Source organism: Diachasma alloeum, unplaced genomic scaffold (genome assembly GCF_001412515.2).
Source record: "Diachasma alloeum isolate Michigan unplaced genomic scaffold, Dall2.0 Dall_scaffold_00288, whole genome shotgun sequence".
NCBI classification, from domain to species: Eukaryota; Metazoa; Arthropoda; class Insecta; order Hymenoptera; family Braconidae; genus Diachasma; species Diachasma alloeum.
In genome coordinates this window covers 284,593-304,675 of record NW_021680427.1, presented here as the reverse complement: position 1 = coordinate 304,675, position 20,083 = coordinate 284,593, and the positions used below count along the sequence as shown (strand labels likewise).

Sequence of the window (20,083 nt, the reverse complement as noted above, 5' to 3'; positions counted from 1 at the left end):
TTGGACTTTAAACTCACTTGCGTTCGAGTCACTTGTCTGTAGCTGTGCGGGAGATATTATTGGCGTATCAGAAGTATATTGGGCCTTACAGCCCCAGGGAAGGGTCAGCATAAAATTCATTCGTCTATCGCGTCAATTACCCCGCACAACCCAAGTAAAAAAACCCCATGGCACTCGTAGTGAACGATAGTTTTCCGTAGTGATGTTCACTTTTACGAGTTTGGGGAAGGCCCAGTACCAATCCCCGGACGTGCAGGTCAGTACGGAAAAAATCACATCTCGGAAATGGGCTGTCGAAAAAATCTGAAAAAAATTGAGAGATGGTTTTTCTAGCCCCCCAATCGTAGAAAAAATCGAGATCAATTTCCGAAGGGTGAGGGTCAGCCGTTGACTCATTTGGCATGGAATACCTCATATGCATTTTTATATTTTGAAAAATAATGGAGAATCGAGAAGTTCTGGGGTGATGTTATAATACAGACGTTTTAAATCGCCTTCAACTGGTTGATGTTCCATTAATTATCGAAATAAAAAAGTATCTGTCTAAAATTATTCATACCATTTTTATATTCAGCAAAAACTAAAGTCTGAGTGACATTATCAATTTATATTCCCCACTTAAATTCGATTTGATTCGATTTATCTCCTGTCCTCCACATCTTTGCTACATTAAGAAGAAAAAATGTCGAATGCGATAACCATGAATAACGATAAAGCTCGTAACTCATGAATGAAAATGAAAAACAAATGGAAGTGTGACCAAACCAATTAGATAATTAAAACTCTGTGCAATTGTATCTTACTTGAGAAAAAAAGTGTGAGTGTATGTTTATTGATTGATGATAACAGAGGAAAGCAGAACGGAAGAAAAAGGATAAAAAAAAACAAGTTGTGTATACGTATGTGTATATATTATGTCGCATTAATGTAATTTAGATAATTGCGTATTAGAATTTGATCGATTGAATTTTAGAATCGAAACGAATAAAAAAGTGAAGAAGTGATGATTCACGCATAATTCCGTTCCCTGGCATAAATTATTCATTATTAAAGAAGAAAAATCCAATTATTACGAATGCGTAATGAGTCTAGACTGAATAAATTTAATTTGTCAAATTGATTTTAACGAGTATCTAAGATCTCGCCGTTGTAACTTATTCATGATGAAAAAACCAATTATTTACACTTTGTTTTTTTTTATTGAAAATTTAATTTCGTACCTAGATATTCAATTATGTCGACTAAACCATGGAGATAAAAAAATGAAACATGTAGTGTATTCAATACGTACCATTTATCATACATTTGATCTTAATCTTTGATTATCGAAAGATTATGTAATCGTATGAGGATTTCCAATTAATAGTGCATCGATAGCAAAAAACAAATGTGATGAATTCCATTTTTTCAAGGAATAATTTCTTTCAAATTGCAGATAAACATTTAATGTATACCTCATTTTTGTCTCAATTAAACGAAATAATATCCAGTGATTTGATGTTTTTTTCTTTCATCCTGAAGGTTGAATTTTGGAGCTGTGCGTGCGGGGAGTGGAGTCTGCGTTCGTTATATTCGTACGCCAACGCATTAAGGTTACCTAGAAATAGTATTTTTCCGGGCTGCTGCGATGGGGTTTTTTACTCGTGCGGCGTTGGCGTCCGAGCCGAAGGCGAGGACTGGCCAACACACGAGTAAAAAAACCCCATCGCAGCAGCCGGAGACAAGATTTTTTTGTAGTGATTTTCAAGTTTTCGAGTTTGGGAAATATGCAGTACCAATTCCCAGACGAGAAATCGTACAAAAAGCAGTACAGAAAACACGTTTTCATCACTTTTGCGTAAAGTAAAATTTCACGCACGTGCGCAAAATCCCACTTTTCACACATTGTGATGAAAAATATCGTTCGATACTCATGGGAAAAAGGTTTTCTGGCTCGTGGGAGGCTTAAGCACGAGTCGAAGGCGACTTTTCCGACTTGTATCGAAACATACTATTTTCTTAAAATTGTCCCCATGTTTTTCATAGCTGATGTTTATAATAGTCCCCAGCCTTTGCAAAAAATTCTAACTGTACTACACAGTTTAGGAGATAATAAATAAAGAAACGCGAGACGTAGGCAAAAAGGGGTTTTCGGTCCCGCGAACTCGATTTTTCCATCTTATGGGAAAACGGTTTTTACGATGTTCTTAACAAACTCATCCGTGATAGATTGATAAATTCCGAATACGGTGAATTTTTTGTTAAATTTTGTACTGCATAGTTTCTGCGATATTTAACACGAAAAAATGGAAATTTCGTGAAAGCATTCCTTATTTGATTCAAAACGGTTATAGTTGCCTTCGTCAACAAACATGAGAACAGAAAAACTCAATAACTTATGAGAATGAAATAAATTAAGTTATTTAGAATTTTTTCCGGAAATCCATAGGGACTAACTTTTGAGTCCGATCGTCTTGGGATATATCTCAACCCCTCAAGTACTAGGCTATACGCAATACCCCCTTCCAGTGGACATGAAAAATGTGGCACGATTTTATGATCGAAATTATTGTTTTCGGGGGTGAGGAATTCGAATTTATTGGTGTTCCTGCGATTCCAATGGGCAATAATTTGTTATAAACAATTTGATCTCAATTTCTCACGAAAAATTGATTTTTCATGCACACAATTACACATACCGAAAAATATTTCAGGTGAAAGTTATTCGTCTTTCTCATACAAACAAAATAGTTTTTGGTTTCTCAAAACCGGCCCAGTGCTTCGCGCGCTATCCGCCAATTAATGAGAGTTCTTAACGAACAAATGATTTTTCACGAAAAATGATTAACATTCACATGACCCCCATCGTCCTTAATCTGACCCTCGTGACCCTTATTCTGTCCCTCATGACCCATATTCTGACCTTGGCAACCCTTATTCTGAGCCTTATGATCCTGATTTTGAACCTCGTGACCCTCATTCTCACCCTTATAACCCTTATTCTGACCTTCGCAACCCTTATTCTGACCTTTATGATCCGGATTTTTAACCTCGTGACCCTTATTCTGACCCTCATGACCCATATTCTGACTTTCACGACCCTTATTCTGACCCTTATGATCCGGATTTTGAACCTCGTGACCCTTATTCTCACCCTTATAACCCTTATTCAAACCTACGCGGCCCTTTTTCTGACCCTTATGATACTGATTTTGAATCTCGTGACCCTTATTCTGACTCTTGTAATCCTTATTCTGACCCTCATGACCCATATTCTGACCTTCGCGACCCTTATTCTGACCTTTATGATCCGGATTTTGAACCTCGTGACTCATATTCTCACCCTTATTACCCTTATTCTGACCCTCATGACCCTTATTAAGACCTTCGCGACCCTTGTTCTGACCCTTGCGACCCTTACGATCATGATTTTGAACCTCGTGACCCTTATTCTCACCCTTATAACCCTTATTCTGATCCTCATGACCCATATTCTGACCTTCGCGACCCTTATGTTGACCTCTGTGACCCTTAATTGTGGAGTCCCAATTTCGATTACCAACTTTTCATTGGAGTAGGTTGAATATGTCACTTTCTGAAAATGTCACGATCTGAGTCGGTAGGGCAGAAACTAGAATCCGCTTGTGGTGACATCTGAAGAGTAACTTGATAATCAAAATTAAATGGGATCCGAGAGATGGCGAGCGCGCTGCTGAAATATGGTTAACAGTGGTTGTCACATTAGATTCTGTAGAAGAACAACGATTAGAGGAGTCGACTTAGCGGACCCAGTTGAGAGTTAGAACTCTTGAATTTTTACAGCAGTTAACAGAAAGTTAAGAGTTAAACTAACAGCCTGAACTCTTAACATTCTCCAGAGTTAAGAGTTCAGATTCGGGAGGTTTCAAGAGCTCTCTGAACTGTCAACATTTTCCAGAGTTGAAAGTTCAGTTTCGGGGAGTTTCAAGAGCTCTCTGAACTCTAGACATCCTTCAGAGTTCAGAGTTCAGTATCGGGAGTTTCCGGTGCTATATCAACTCTTAACATTCTGCAGACTTATGACGTTAGTATGGGGGGGGGGGACTCAGAACTCACAAGATTCTCCAGAGTTGAGAGTTAATTTTCAGGAATTTCCAGGAGCAATTTGAACTCTCAACATTCTCCAGAGTTGAGAATTCAGATTCGGGATGTTTCAAGAGCTTTCCGAACTCTTAACATTCTCCAGAGTTGAAAGTTTAGTTTCGGAGGATGGCAAGAGCTCTCTGGACTCTCAACATTCTCCAGAGTTGAAAGTTCAGTTTCGGGGGGTTTTAAGAGCTCTCTGAACTCTTAACATTCACCAGAATTAAGAGTTCATTTCCCCTTTTGAGTTAATTTCGATGAAGTTTTAGGGGCAGTATGAACTTTCAACATCCTCCAGAGTTGAAAGTTCAGTTTCGGGGGTTTTTAAAAACTCCCTGAACTCTTGAAATCCTTCAGAGTTAAGAGTTCAGTAAAGGAAGTATTCAGTGCTATATTAACTCTTAACATTATTCAGACTTATGACTTTAGAATAGGGGTGGAGGGGGGGGGGAGTTCGGGGGTAGAGCTTTCTGAACTCATCCGTGTATTCACGAAAGACTAACTCACTGAAATGAATGAAACGATCCGACGACTTCCTTGAAATTGTAAACATGCGCGTGAACTTGCGCACAGCGGACTACTCGAGTCAGCGTCATCTTCACATTGTATCTCTCATTCTCATTCGCAGAAAAATCTGCTGCATGCAATCACCACTAAATAATCAACAAAAATTAATGAGTTGTCGACAACATTAGAAAGACTCTTAGTGCCTCCTCCACAATCATCTCACGTCATGTGTCATAAACGTAAAGAAATGATAACAAAAATGACTGCGACTGAGTGCACAACCTCCACAAGTGAGTACTCGATAAACACATTCAGCAAAAAAATCCCCCAGTTGATTGTTGAATCCAGCGATTGTTGAATTGATCCCAAAAGGAAAACAAATGACAGCAGCTCAATCAATATTGAAATCGATTCATTAATTTTCAGAATGAGTCGCAGTTGAATGCTAATGAGCATTATCAGCCCAGACCGATAAATTTCATCAATCAAACGAATAAAAAATCCTCGTCATACATCAACGTTATCTACTATGTTGTTGACATTATTCTACATGATATCAACGTGGGTACAATCATGGAGACTTTCATCTCTGAAGGCTCGTTTAACAGCTGCCCTAAACCTTGGTCTCGATACAAGACCATCAATTATGTTTTATATAAAACAGGATTTCGTCAAAGATGGTGACTCTGAAATTCATATGTTTATATCGCCTATAAACCTCCTTATTTCATTATTAAATCAACAGTAACAATGGTTTATGGACCTTTCAGACGCGAGCAAAAATCCTGGTGTCAGTGATAATGGTCAAGATTTACTGACTTCTCAATTGTGTCGTAATAGAACTACAGCAAAACTTGGTGATCTTCTTTGGTGCCAAGGTGACAAGAGACTGTGCACCATTTATCCACTGGTATTAATCAACTTTGTTCATTTAGTTATTTTCTAATTATCACAATTATTTATGTCTCTGATATGTGGGGACACTCCATACAGAGTAGTTGCACGAGAAATAGTGGGTTTAGAGGGAGGTAAAACTTTAGGTAGGGGAGAGTAGGGCAAAATGAAACAGTCGAAAAACGAGAGTTTGACGCAATTCAAGCGAAAAAAAGCATTTTATTAACTATTTTTTTCATTAACTTTTGTTTACTAACTTTTTATTATTAAGGTAAATGTACCTATGCTCGTTTTCGTCCCTAAGCTCGTTCAGATCCTGCCAGCTATGACATTTCAATCATTTTGATAGTCCCAAGAGTCTATTAAGAGTGAAGTACGATTGGAGTTATTATTTTAGTCAATAAGAAAAGTTATAGACACCAATGCAGAGTGATTTATTGAATAATAAGAGAGAAAAATCACATTCACATCAACTCGTCCTACGACAGATTCAATTCTTAAGCCACAAGTTAAGAAACTCACAATTTTAAAACGTTGATATCTCCGTTACAATAGTAAAATGGAATTAAAAATCCCTTGGCTAAGGTTTCGAATAGTTGAAAATTTACTAAAAATGCATAAATTCCAGTAATACCCGGATATTTCACTGAAATATTGCCAATTAAAAGAATAGGTACAATGAAAATGGCATTGATCCTACGCTCGTTTTGCACCCAACTGTCAACTGGTAACGGACTAAACGGATGAAAAAATCATTTAAAAGGTTGGACTGTCCAATGGAAATATAATTTTGGGCATCGAGATATTTTTTAATGTTGTTTTATCACAAAATAGGATACTCACGATGTAATTAGTTCGGATATAACCTTTCCATATCACTCAAATCACGAGACGAGGATAGGGACATATATCAAACGAGGATAGGGACATATGTCAAACAAACATGGGGACAAATGAACGAGCGTAGGGACATGGGACTTTTCACATTCATTACGATTATTTATTAAATTTAACGATTATTTATTAAAAAAATAGTAATTATCATAATTAATATGAATAAATTCCAATTCTGAAGGTTTTACCCTCTGATATGTAATTGAAATCATCGCATCGTCACGCTCATTTCGATAGAAATATTGGACTAATGATTTGTTTACCTTAGCTAGACGAGCATAGGGTCATTTACCTTATTGGGAGTACTGATGAGAATAATAATTTTCCATTCATTAGAATGGAAAATAATTGAGAAGTTTTGACGGGAGAAGATTCTGTCAATGGATTAATTGAAGAGAAAATGAAACAGCAAAATCCAAAGTCCAGAGGTAGGCCCGGGGGGAGACCCAGAGTGGGAAAAAGGAAAATGTGATGCTGAATTTCAGTCAAATGAAAAAAGAAAAGGGTAATCACCCTAATCTAATTAATTAAGTTATAGATGACATATTTGTTATTTTGTATAAAAAAGAGATGTCACATTTTCATTCCTGAATGTTCCGAAAGAGAAGTCGCATGCATGATGATGATGATACTGATTTTGTTGATGATGTTGATGATATTGATGATGTTGGTAATGTATCTACGGAGAAATGTTTTCAATCACGGACAATTATATCAGTAGCCAAGCGATAAACCGTGTCAAGTCGATTTTGACTTTTGGTCAGTTTTTGCTGAATATCTCGGAATCTAAGAGAGATAACAACATTTCTCTCATGACCTTTTTTATATCCCTCAATGTGCTCTACAAAAAAGGTCATAACAAAAATTTTTGTACTTTTTTTAGATTCCGAGATATTCGACAAAAACTTGCCAATAGTCAAAAACGACTTAATTCGGTTTACCGCTTTCATCATTTTTTTATGAATTTCTCCTTAGTAACCGGGGCAATGTGGGGTAGCTAAGACAAAGAGGCGGGTGTCAAAACTTCTGTCATACCTATATAGCTTTTTAGCAATCACTATTCACATTCTAAAATTATCAACTCGTGTCTTCAACGTATTACAGTTGGGGGCACAGTGGGGTAAAGTCAAAAAACTTTAAAATAATTGTAAATGTTGTTTCGTTGTTTTTCACCTTCGAATCTCCAAAAAAAGACAGAAAAACTCTGAAATCGGTAGGGTTTTAATTAAAATACTCAATATGGCGGCTCATCCCGGTGGTTGAAAGAATTGAAAAAATTTCCAGAGTTCTTCTATTTTTTCTTAAATTTTCCTTAGTATCATTCGAATTTTTTCAGCTGTTTTTAAGCTTTTATTGATCTTTGATCGACCCCTCGTCAACCTCTTGCATTTCTCAATTTTGCCCTTTTTTTATGTACACCACTATGCCTCGGTCTCCCCGACTATAGAAATTTGTATACGTAAAATAACATATTGATTCAAATCAACTTACAATAATAACGTAATGAATCATATAAAATCAATTATAGTGACAAGTGCGCGGAGTGCGCCTTCGATCTCATTACTTGAAAAGAGAATTGTCGATAAAATTAGTGAAAGTCATTAATATTGTCGTCTTGACATAAGAAATATATGAAAACTCTTCGGGGGTTTCGAATGAGGAGAGAACATAGACTCAGCAATGACGAGATCTTACTTTGGCGTTGAAGAGCCAAGGGATAAGCTGACTAGTGGACTAGACGCTGAGATCGAGATCTAACAGGGGAGTGAGATTCATCTGTGGAGATAGTCGCTGCGCTATATAGGGGTTTCTAATATCAGTGATTTTTTTGCACCGCATGTTCTTTTCTACCGAATAGAAAATTATTATTTTTGTCACTACTCCCAATTATTACATAATAATAATCCGGTGAAATTTTTCATCGCCGATTTGATTTCTTTGCTATTTTTTTTATGTATTCTATGAAAATGTGAGGATAGAAAATGAATTTATGGGTATTGGTTCATTATTTGAAAAAATATACCAATTTTAAAATTTTCCCGAGACATTGAAAAATTAAAAATTCGGTTTTCCTGTTGATCTCGTTTCTCTTCCTCTTTTCACTGTCTTCCATCAGAATTAGATAATAGAAAGAAAATACATTGATTTTTCTTCGTTATTAAAAAAAAAAAACGTTTTGAAATTTTCAAGATTGAAAAATCGGTTTTTAAATTCATTTCTGATTTTCCTTCCCTACATTTTCCATATTTCCTGTTTCTGTGAACGGAATACGATCACAGGAACTAAAAATGTTGATCTCCCTCCATTGTTTAAGAAAAAAATAATTTGAAAAATTTCGAAAAGCCAGAGAAAAATTGATTTTTTCATTTTATTGATACTGATTGATGATGATCGATCTCTCATTGCAATTTCCTTTTTCGGTTCCACTGAAATAAGATCAAAGAGTTGTGAAATGTTCATATTCGTTTACATTTCAGATCATTGGTACTAATTAATTTAAAGAAAAAAAAAGAAATGAAAAATTTTAGGTATGATTATAGAAAATTGTTTGTCGATTTGTATTCTCGCGTGATTTATGGGAAATTTCTCTTCATTCAGTGTTGTAACTTGTGAATTAAGGAACAAAAATATCTATAATAACAATAAGAATACATAAAATTAAATCAGCCTAATTGTGAAGACGGAAATGGAAAGAAAATAAAATAAAATAACATAGCATAAATTAATCTAGCGCCGCGCGAAAAACGCCCGTTCGCTACACGCACGAAGAAATTTAATAGAAAACCCTTGAATTTCTCGAACTTTCTACTACTTTTTGGCTGATTCTATTGACATGTTCAGTAGAAAACATTTAATAGAATAAGTCAACAGAATTCGATTTTTCTATATAACTTATTCTTTTTATATGTTTTCTATAGAATTTGTTCGACTCAAATTTTCTAAGTTTTTTTCATTCCATTTTTATTTTCTTCTCATCAAGAAAATCAAACGAAAAAACTTGGAAAATTTGAGCCGAGGAAATCCCATAGAAAATATCTCAATAGCATAAGTTATATAGAAAAATTGAATTCTATTGACTGTTTCTACTGAATATTTTCTATTGAACATTTCAATAGAATCGCCCCAGAACTAATAGAACAGTTCAATAGAAATTCAATAGAATTTTCTAACGAATTCGATAGCTTTTTCTGTTAAATCTTTTCGTCCGTGTAGTAATAAAAAAATTAATAAACAAAAGTTGATAAAAGAATTTTTTTTTGCTTGAATTGCGTCAAATAATCGTTCTCCGACTATTTCATTTTGCCCCCTGTTTCATTTTGTCCCACTCGCCCCTAGGTGTATTCAAAAAATCATCTGCAAATCGTTCAACTCAGGAGTCTCTCCGCTCCCCCATCTCCACTAACGATTTCTTTCAATTTTCCCACAGCAAATAATTGACGTCAACGACTGGTTGCTCTACCCCTTCGGTCACACAGCCTTCCCCCTCTACATGAACAACAACGGTCACTCCTTAACTACCGAAGACTCGAAGATGTACGTGTTGATCGAGGCTGAGATCAACCACTTCCACCCGAACGCCTTCACAAAAATAGTCAAGCTCGAGGACTACGGTTTAATCGTCGCCTGGACTGTCGAAAAAACCTTCGCCTTAATAATCGAAACCGACCTGGACCACATGACAAAGCTAACAATAGCCCTGATGCAGAGCCAGTGCTTCATGAACAACGGATTTCCCCTGACGAGAATCGAGTCAGTGGAGGTCTCCGGAAAGCCCTGCAGCTACAACCTGAGTAACACCGTCCTCCAGGATAAGAAACTCGTGGGCAAAGCCCAGTTCGAGGCGCACATAAACCGCCTGAAGCACTTCAGCAGCACAGCCAGACACGTCTCCCAGCAAAAAAAGCCCTTCGAAGTCGATAATGTACCTGGCGTGATAATATCCCCTGGGAACAACCCCCTGACCCTCCAAATGCCAACAGTTCTCGAGATAAATCCAGCCCCAGAAGAGGATCTGACTGAGTCCTATGGACGTACAGAATCCCAAGGACGTATCACTCCCTCCACACCCCCTCCCACACCAGCTGTATTCAGTGATGTAAATCAGACCACCAACACCCTGGACAACGTCTCCCTAGCCTTAACCAACAGCATCTCTTCAAGTCAACCACACCTCAACGTCCAGAGCAATCGAGTGAATCCCCTGAATACGATGAGTCCAGTGAATGAGTCCCTCCCATCTCCAAGTACCTCGACATCCTCAAGAAATTTTACTTCTGATTCCCACCTGGATGTGGCTACAGAGGCATCAAAGTACTCCCCCAGACGAGATAAATCTCAGGTCAATGGAAAGTCAGAGTTTGATGTCTCGATGAAACCTCCTAACGTTCTAATCCACGCAGACAGTGAAATAGCAAGGGAAAATATGAAAACTGTGCTTGAGTCAACTCTCAACAGGGATAAATACACTATTTACAATCTTAATGCTGAGGAGGCGAGGAAGGACGCCTGGGTGGGCCAGACGCGACTCGTCGTCGTCTGTGGGAACGTCGATGGGGAGATAAGCTCCCAATTGCTGGAGTATCTCGTCAAAGGGGGGAAACTGTTGACATTGTGCTCAGATGCTTTGCATTCACTGCTCCCTTCCTTCAAGACTGCTGAAGTGAGGGAACACGAGCTCGTGAGGTTCTCCTATGGGAGATGGAGGAACGTCAGGATGATGCATCACATATTCTGTTATCAGGCGTCACCTGTGAAGTCCAGGTTCTCTCAGGACCACGAGGATGGGAAGGTCAGTGCTCCACAGCCCCCGGTCTCAGCGAACGCCAGGGATAAGGCGGGGAAGAGTCATACATTCCATGTGAAGGTCCTGGGGACTGAGGAGACCTGGCATACGCCCAGCATTGTCCTCGCGGATCTCCTCAGCACTGGGGGGAAAGCTGTGTTCTCCCAGATTCATCTGGAAGCTGATCCCTCGCAGTATGAGTGCGAGGAGGACAAGTTCAAAGCTCTCAAGGAGAGCAATCAGGCCAGGCTGGAGATCATTGGGGATCTGCTGGCTACACATCTGGGGATGGATGTTAATGCTGTCATCGAGGCGCCGGTTTTTACGCCGGGGTTTTTTCTTGGGAGACATGAGGTTTGTTTAGAGGTGTATTTCATCTGCACTGAGAGAAAAACAGCAGGGTTCTCAGACAAGTCTTATTTGTGCCAAAAAATCATGTATGAAAAAATTACATAGAAAAACTTGGCGAATTCACTAGAAAATTCTGCTGGAAATCTCTAGGAATTGATTCTAATGATGTGTATAAGGAACTATTTTGTGGAAAAAATCAGGGGAATGTGATTTTTCATGGGAAAATCTAATAACAAAACTTGGGAAATGTAGGAAATTTTATAGAAAATATTTCAATTCAATAATATAATTAAATAAATATAATTTTGTGCATCGAGATATTTTTTAATGTTGTTTTATCATAAAATAGGATACTCACGATGTAATTAGTTCGGATACAACCTTTCCATATCACTCAAATCACGAGACGAGGATAGGGACATGTGTCAAACGAGCATGGGGACAAATGAACGAGCGTAGGGACATGGGACTTTTCACATTCATGGACGGTTATTTATTAAAAAATAGTAATTAGCATAATTAATATAAATAAATTCCAATTCTGAAGGTTTTACCCTCTGATATGTAATTTAAATCATCGCATCTTCACGCTAATTTCGATAGAAATATTGGACTAATGATGTGTTCACCTTAGCTAGACGAGCGTAGGGTCATTTACCTTACCAGTGAATTAAATTATTGAAACCAAGTAGTTTTCCATTATTAATGGAATGCAACTCGTGATTCAACATCTTGTTCTCTTTCAATTGTTCTGATGACGTTGTTAAATTCACTGACTTTTTACAGCTGAAGCTGGAGATGCTGGAGGGCTTGAAAGATAAAATACAGAATGACATCCTCGAGACGTCTAAGATAAAACTGCAGTTCTGTGGAGCTACAACTAAAGCTGTCCCTGCCTCATCATCAATTCTGCCAATTATGCTGCATCAGTGTCCTGAAAATTTCTCCACTATTGAGTATTTCGAGGTAATTTAATTACGTTTTCATGGTGATTACTTTAATGACTGATTTCTTCTGTTTTTCTTGACTGACGCATTTTTTAATGAAGCTGTTAGAAACCTACGTATAAGGTTTATTCACAGTTGCTAATAATTAGTACAGTATTAGCTTATTTATAAATAAATAAGCTAATATTCTACCGTATACCGTATTTCCATCGCTGTCTGCGTTTTTTGCCAACATATCCGGCATCTCATTTTCCATACTTGCCTGACTGAAAAAATTAATAACCGCCGAAGATTAAAAAAAGTAGGGTTTTGAGTAATTAACGATTGAAAAAAAGAATGTTTTCTTGTATAAACCATGTTTAACTGAAGATAATGTTATGTATGATGTCTCAGTCTGAAGAGTTTTTCGTGTTTTCTGAGTGTGCCGAAAAGCAATTTCATAGCTTGAAATTCCGCTAAGACATTGAAGCCAATTTTAACCAAACAAAAATCATTGAAAAAAATCGAATTTAAAAAAAAACCATAGCCTCTTCAATTATCAATATTTTTCAACTTTTTTTCTTAAAATTTTGGTCTAATACCCATCTTTTCAGAAACAAATTGAAGCAAAAATTGCCAGCATTGAATTTTTCCTTTTTTTTTTGAAAATTTTTTTGCTCTGCTGATTTGGCGTAGCTCGGCTCCTATAGAATATGTAAATACGTAGAAATAAAGCAACATAATTTGTGATGGGACAAAAAATCATTTTGTGCGTGTCAATTCGTTCCTCTGAATGGACTGCCAAAATGTGGTACCAAGTAATAAATTACAGGAATTAGGGAATATATTGAGTGTTCAAAGAAGTCCGATTACTAGGATAGAGTCAGGTACTGAGACATCACATATGAAAACATTGAATAGAAAAACGTAGCGAATTCGCTAGAAGATTCTATTGGAATTCTCTAGAAAATCTATTGGGATTCGATTAAAATTCAATTTGTTTTCTGCGCTGATTCTATGAGATATTTGATAGGAAAAAGTCAATAGATTTCGATTTTTCTATATGAATATTCTCTTGGAATTTTTTCTATGAGAATATTTGGGCATGAAATTTTCAAGTTTTATTCACTCGGATCCTGTAACATAAAACACAACAAAATATAGCATAAAAACTTGATAGAAAAATTCTTAAGAGAAAAATTTAAACAGAAAGATCGAAATCTATTGACTTTTTCCTCTTACATATCTAATTGAATCTGCGCAAAAAAGAAATTGAGTTTTAACGAGAATTCCCTAGAATTTTAATGGAATCTCTACAGAACTTTTAGAGAATTTCAATAGAATTTTCTAGCGAGTTCCCTAAGGCTTTCTATTGAATTTTTTCACACGCGATTAACTTCGAATTGTTTCAAAGAAATATTAATTAAATTCTTCAAATCACATTCTTGACAAAATCGACGTTTTTTCGTGATAACTTTTATCATTCTTTTTTTCTGGTGATGTCAATGATGCATTGATTGCAGAATCTGAGAACCAAGGAACTGGGTCGTCTTGTCATTTATGGAGACGTAATGACATCTTCGATGCATGTAGTCGCTGGTCGCCAGCTGCATCACGGACTGGTAGTTATTCCTCGTCAGCAAACACAGGGACAAGGTCATAATTTTTATATTTAATTGATGGCCTGATTGGGAGGAATCACAGGGAATTTATTGCCAGTGAATTATGAAACGAAATGTTTAATTGTGGGTTTTCAGGTCGCAATAAAAATGTATGGCTCAGTCCCATAGGCTGTGCAATGTTCACGATGCAGATTCACGTGCCTGTGAATTCTTACCTCGGTAGACATCTATCAATAATCCAGCACCTCGTCGCTGCTGCCCTTGTCTCGGCGGTTAAATCGATACCCGGGTATCAGGTAATATTTGAATTTAAGGCCCGAGTGTACTATCTTTCGAACGTTATCTCGATGTTTTTTTCATCTTTCGTCATCTGAAATTGTTAATTAATTCCTGCATCATGCAGAAGTTTTAAAAAATTATGAATGAATAATAAAAAAAAAGTAGAAAAAATTCTTAATTTTTTCAAAGAGCATTTTTAATTTATATTCAGAATAAGTTGAATAACAAGAAATTGAAAAATGTATCTGATTTACGGTGACAAATGGCGGCCTGTCACCCAACATCATGTAGGTGGAAGACTGATTTCGTAAATCTTTTCCCACACTGCACAGAGACATTTATTACGGAAAAGGCTCTTTGAAAAAAGTTGTAATATTTTGGAGAATTTTTTAATCACACTTTTATCACATAAAAATGGCAGATGATTACATACCACTGTTTTGAAAATTGAGATACCTAGCTGTCACTTCCCATAAGGAGTTATTGTTTTGTTATCCACCATAGAAAATGACAGCTAATAGATAATTGCCACAGCGAATCATATATTTGTAATTTCCACTTTTTTCAACTCATTCTGAATCTCAATTAAAAACGCTCTTTGAAAAAGTTCAGAATTTTTTCTATTTTTTTTTTAAACATTCTATCATCATTTTTGGGAATTTCTACATGATGTACCACTCAATTGACAATTTTGGATTACGAAAGATGAAAAAAATCCAGATAACATTCGAAAGATAGTACACCCGGGCCTTAACTGGAGTTGCTCTGGATTATTTACTGATCCTTTATTTCAGGATATTGACTTGAGACTGAAGTGGCCAAACGATTTTTATGCTGGGTCTCAGACTAAAATTGGTGGACTCATCGTGACGTCTCGTATACAATCATCAGAAGTCATTTGTGATATCGGTAAATGAATTGTGCATAGTATCATTGCGAATATTTGGAAGGAATGTACACAGTTAAAAAACAACACTTGAAATTCCTCGTAAAAATGTTTGAAAATTACAGCATGCAATTTACATGAAATTGATTTTGTTAGGGAGAGGTTTTCTTCACCCCGGGAAAAAAAACTTTTTCGTTTTTCGAGACAAAACATTTTTAAATACTATTTTCCGCGGAATTTTTCCTCAGGAATCTGATTTTTTTGGTCAAAATTGTCTCCGGCCACTCAAAATTAGGCAGTCGATTTTTTCCATCGAAAAGTCAGCTTAACAAAAATTTTCAGTAGTAATACCACGAGACCTCCAAAATTATCGGATATTTCCAGATTGTTTTGTTGCGTAGCAATGAGAGGGAGAAGTTTTGCAGATTAAAATCCCGAGCGCTCAGCGCGGGGGATTTTTGTGCAAAACTTATCCCAATCGTTGATACGCAGGAAAACATCAGAGAAATGTTCGATTAATTTTGGAGGTCGAGTGGTATTCGACGGATTATTTTTGGTAATCGGATCCTTCCCAAACCGACTCATTTTGGCTTTCTTCATTACTTTCTTTCACTCCACAGGATAATATTTGACAGTTATTTGGTTAGAGAAACAATTGCAGAGATAGAGGGAAATTATCAAAATCTACAGGGAAATTATCAAAAGCTAGGGGGAAATAACCGCTGTAATTTTAATTGGGAAGTACTTCATGTTATTGAATACTGAACTGTAATTGGCCCAGGGAAGGCCAGATCCGATTACCAAAAATAATCCAATGTATTTTTTTATAGTTTTTTGAATGATCACAAATTTTCACTCTATTATTGAGCAACCAAAAAATAGTGATACCGCGAGACATCACGAGATAATACTTTGGAGGGATTGTCTCGGTTTCAGTGAACACGAAAATTTTTTATCTCGTCTCAGTCTTGAAATACGCAGTATCGACTCCTCTTGTAATGACTCCGAGTCAATTTATCTCATCTCGGTTTCCAGTTTTTTGCGTTTTTTATTTGTAGAAAATCGAGACAAAAACCGAGATTATCTCTCCAAAGTTTTGTCTCGTAAAGTGTCTCGCGGCGTCACTACCAAAAGAAGTTATCTCCAATGGATCGATCATATTGTCGAAAATTTTTATGAGTATCAATTAGAATGAGTGAATTTATACAAGAAGAATAGAAAATTAGTAATTAGCTATGTAGGAGCCAAATTAAAAAAAATTAACACGTAATTGCGATTGCACTTTTTTTTTCATTTTGAAAAAAGGAAATGCTGTAGCTAAAAAATTGGAGGCCCTGGACTATTTTTAATATTTGAAGTATCTGCGGGGCAAGCAAACAATGAACGATTAATTTTTTTTGCACTAATTATTCGTTTTCAGATATATATAATCGATCTTCAATGTATGCGAAATCTCACTCCAATAGCCCGCGAGTTTTAAAACTCATAGCAGTCTCCCCTTAAATGCATAAATAATTATATTCTTTGTATCATATTAATTGTTGATACATCATTTGAGTTTTTTAATTGCCTTAAGTTTCGTTTATCTCTTAAATTCTAATAAGAAAAAACTATAATAAAAATGGTAAAATTTTAGCTAATTACTAAAAATGTAGTAACTTACATAAAATCAGTTGGAATGTCGTAGTTGAAACATCGCAGTCGAAATGTCACCTAGTGGCAATGACGTGCCACCACTTTGTGGACAGTTTCATGAGTTTTTATGGAATTTACAATTAATTTCATCGGTTACAGGACTGGGAATCAATCTTTCTAACAGCCTCCCAACGTGTTGCATAAACGACGTGATCAAGAAGTACAATGAGAAGCATAAAACAAAATTAACACCTCTCGCTTACGAGAGTTTCCTCGCCCTTGTATTCAATGAACTGGAGAATCTCTACAATATTGTTCAAGATGGGAATGTGGAGCATTTCTACAATCTTTACTACGACTACTGGCTACATACGTGAGTTGAAATTTATTAAAAAACTCAAGACGTCGTTCGTTGGTAAAACCAACAGGACAAAAAGTGATAACTCCAAAAATTTCATTTGGACAGTTCTGGAAATATTTGGCACTTGTCCCTATCTGAGTTGGGGATAGTCATTTGGAATAGAAGAAGAATTCTGGAAACATCTCTGAAACGATCAAGCTCACGGGAAAATATCGAAAGACAACACGGATAAAAAAATTCAACAAAAAACCTAGGGAATTCGTTAGAAAATTCTATAGGAATTTTATGGGGTTTCTATAGGATTTCTATCGGAATTCTATTGAAAAATTCAATTTTTTTGGGCCGATTCTATTGGATATTCAATAAGAAATAGTCAATCGATTTCAAATTTCTGTTTGAATTTTTCTCTTAGATTTTGTCTATTAAAATTATTCGGCACAAATTTTCTGAATTTTTTCCACTGGATTTTGTTTTGTTTTGCATTGCAGAATCCAAGTGGAAAAAACTTAGAAAATTGACGTCCAAGCATTCTGATAGAAAAAATCTCAAGAGAAAATGCAAACAGAAATTTGAAATATATTGACTTTTTCTTATCGAATATACAATAGCATCAGCGCAAAAAACAAATAGAATATTCCAATAAAATTCCAATAGAAATCCTATAGAAACCCCCATAGAATTCCTATAGAATTCCAACAGAATTTTCTATCGAATTAGCTAGGTTTTCTATTGAATTTTTTCATCCGTGAATTTTCGTTGTCCATACATTTTTTTTAGAAAAAATCAATAGCGAATGAGTAAGACAATTCAGTAGCGAAGTGGTAAAACGGTACAAGTCAATTTTGACTATGGACCAGTTTTCAATGAATATCTCGTAACCTAAGGGAGATAGCAAAATTTTGTTTTGAAAATTTTGCAATCTCCCTTAGATTCAGAAATATACCTCAAAAACTTAACTGGGAGATAAGTCGACTTGAACCGTTTTACCACTTCGCTACTGAATTCCAGTCGACAGCTCTTAGCTGAGTTTTTTAGAAATATCTCCGAATCTAAGGGAGACAGCGTAATTGTCGAAAAACCCTTTTTTGCTCTCAATCTGGTCTACAAAAAATGTTATGACAAAAATTTCGCTATCTGCCCTAGATTCCGTGATGTTCATTGAAAACTGACAAATAGTAGGTGGTACTCAGATTAAAAAATATTCCCAAAAAACTGAGCTAAAATTAAATTAGACTTGTCTTATGTTATCAATCCGCAACTAAATGACTGCATTTATTAATCATATTCAATCCTTTGCCCCATCTAGAGATGCAGACGTCAGTGTTATATCAGCCGAGGGTACAAAACAAGAACTGAAAATCATTGGGATCGACAATTTTGGATTTTTAGAATGTGAGGATAAGAGCGGGAAGATTTTCACAGTCCATCCAGATGGGAACAGTTTCGACATGTTAGCAGGATTAATAACTCCCTCTCCAGCAAGATAATCGATCCGAATCATCAGCCAGAACAAAAAGCAACAAAATAGGTCAGAACAGAACAAAACAAGAATCAAAAAGAAAAGCCATAATAATTAAGCCATATTAAGTTATTTACGGTGTGTCGTGGGATCATTCCAATAGTATAACTCCACGACATTTCATATGAATAGGCTGTTATAATTTAATTCAATGAAAGTTTCATCAGCTATTTAATGCTTCCGCCAACGGCCATACGACGCTTACCATTAATTGTTGAATGTTAAGGGAACGTCGAAGGGAACGTGAAGGGAACGTTGTCTTGTACAAAGTTACTACCAAAGACACTTATTCCTTATAGATGATAGCTCAGTTTGCAGCCATATCTATTTATTGTTTCAATTTATTGAGGGGAGATCAGGGGGTTTCAGTAGCGAAGCGGTAAAACGGTTCAAGTCGATTTTGACTGTCGGCCAGTTTTCAATGAATATCTCAACATCTAGGGAAGATAGGCAAATTTTGGTTATGACCTCGTTTATGGCTCTCAATCCGCTCTACAAAAAAGGTCATTATGAAAATTTCGTTATTCCCATTAGATTCGGAGATATGCCTCGAAAACTTAGCGAAAGGATAAGTCGACTTGAACCGTTTTACCGCTTTATTACTCATTTGAAGTACAGTTTAGGTTTTCGATCGTTATTCCATAGAAGAAGATGTTTATTGTAGAAAACAGTAGGGAAGTGGTAAAACATTCATTTTGGAGTTATATTCACTGGGTGTTGATCATGGGATTTTGATAGATTAATTCAAATTTTATTCGTTGTATATTTACTAAAATTCGGAAACGATCTGAACTTGCATCCTATGGATTTTGTTTCAGAGCTTTAGCAAATGAGTGTACGTTATGTTGTACAAATCATGCAGCAGGAATAAACCACAATTGACAAGAAGCAAGCACACGCCTCAATTTGAGATTATAAATCTCAAAATAAAGCGTGTTTTGTTAGGCGTAAAACAATTTACCCGAAAAAAGAGATTGAAAGAAGAGTGAGACTTGTAAAAGGCTCTAATCCAGTAACGATGCGGTAAACCGGGTTAAGTCCATTTGGACTATTGGCCAGTTTTTTACAAATATCTCGGAATTTTAAAGAGAAAGACAAATTTTTGTCATCACCTTTTTTGTAGAGCCAATTGAGGATTATAAAAAAGGTCTGTTTGAAACGCAGCAAATGAGTCATTATCTAAAGTTGCCGGGTCCAACGGAAAATCTCGACCGACTTCGGGACCCTTCGGGTTCACGGACAAATCACGAAGCAAATCGCCAAATATGAAATTTCAGTAGTATCAATCTATTCCTTAAAGAGTATACATCGGTTAGTCCGAAAGT

General features: G+C 36.3%; 1 protein-coding gene across 2 annotated transcripts; it reads left to right on the top strand.

Annotated features, from left to right (window-relative positions):
* The first annotated feature begins 4,718 nt into the window (after positions 1-4,718).
* Positions 4,719-19,823, top strand: LOC107038805 (biotin--protein ligase). Of its 2 annotated transcripts, XM_015258087.1 has the most exons (11): positions 4,719-4,898; positions 5,035-5,288; positions 5,379-5,518; positions 9,824-11,533; positions 12,317-12,496; positions 13,980-14,112; positions 14,214-14,374; positions 15,152-15,266; positions 17,038-17,251; positions 18,546-18,767; positions 19,577-19,823. In XM_015258087.1, the coding sequence occupies exons 2-10, from the start codon at positions 5,138-5,140 to the stop codon at positions 18,724-18,726; spliced, it is 2,985 nt and encodes a 994-aa protein (XP_015113573.1). In that variant the 5' UTR covers positions 4,719-4,898; positions 5,035-5,137; the 3' UTR covers positions 18,727-18,767; positions 19,577-19,823. The 2 variants fall into 2 exon arrangements, with proteins under 2 accessions (XP_015113573.1, XP_015113572.1); XM_015258086.1 differs by having other exon boundaries at positions 18,546-19,823.
* Positions 19,824-20,083: the final 260 nt, after the last annotated feature.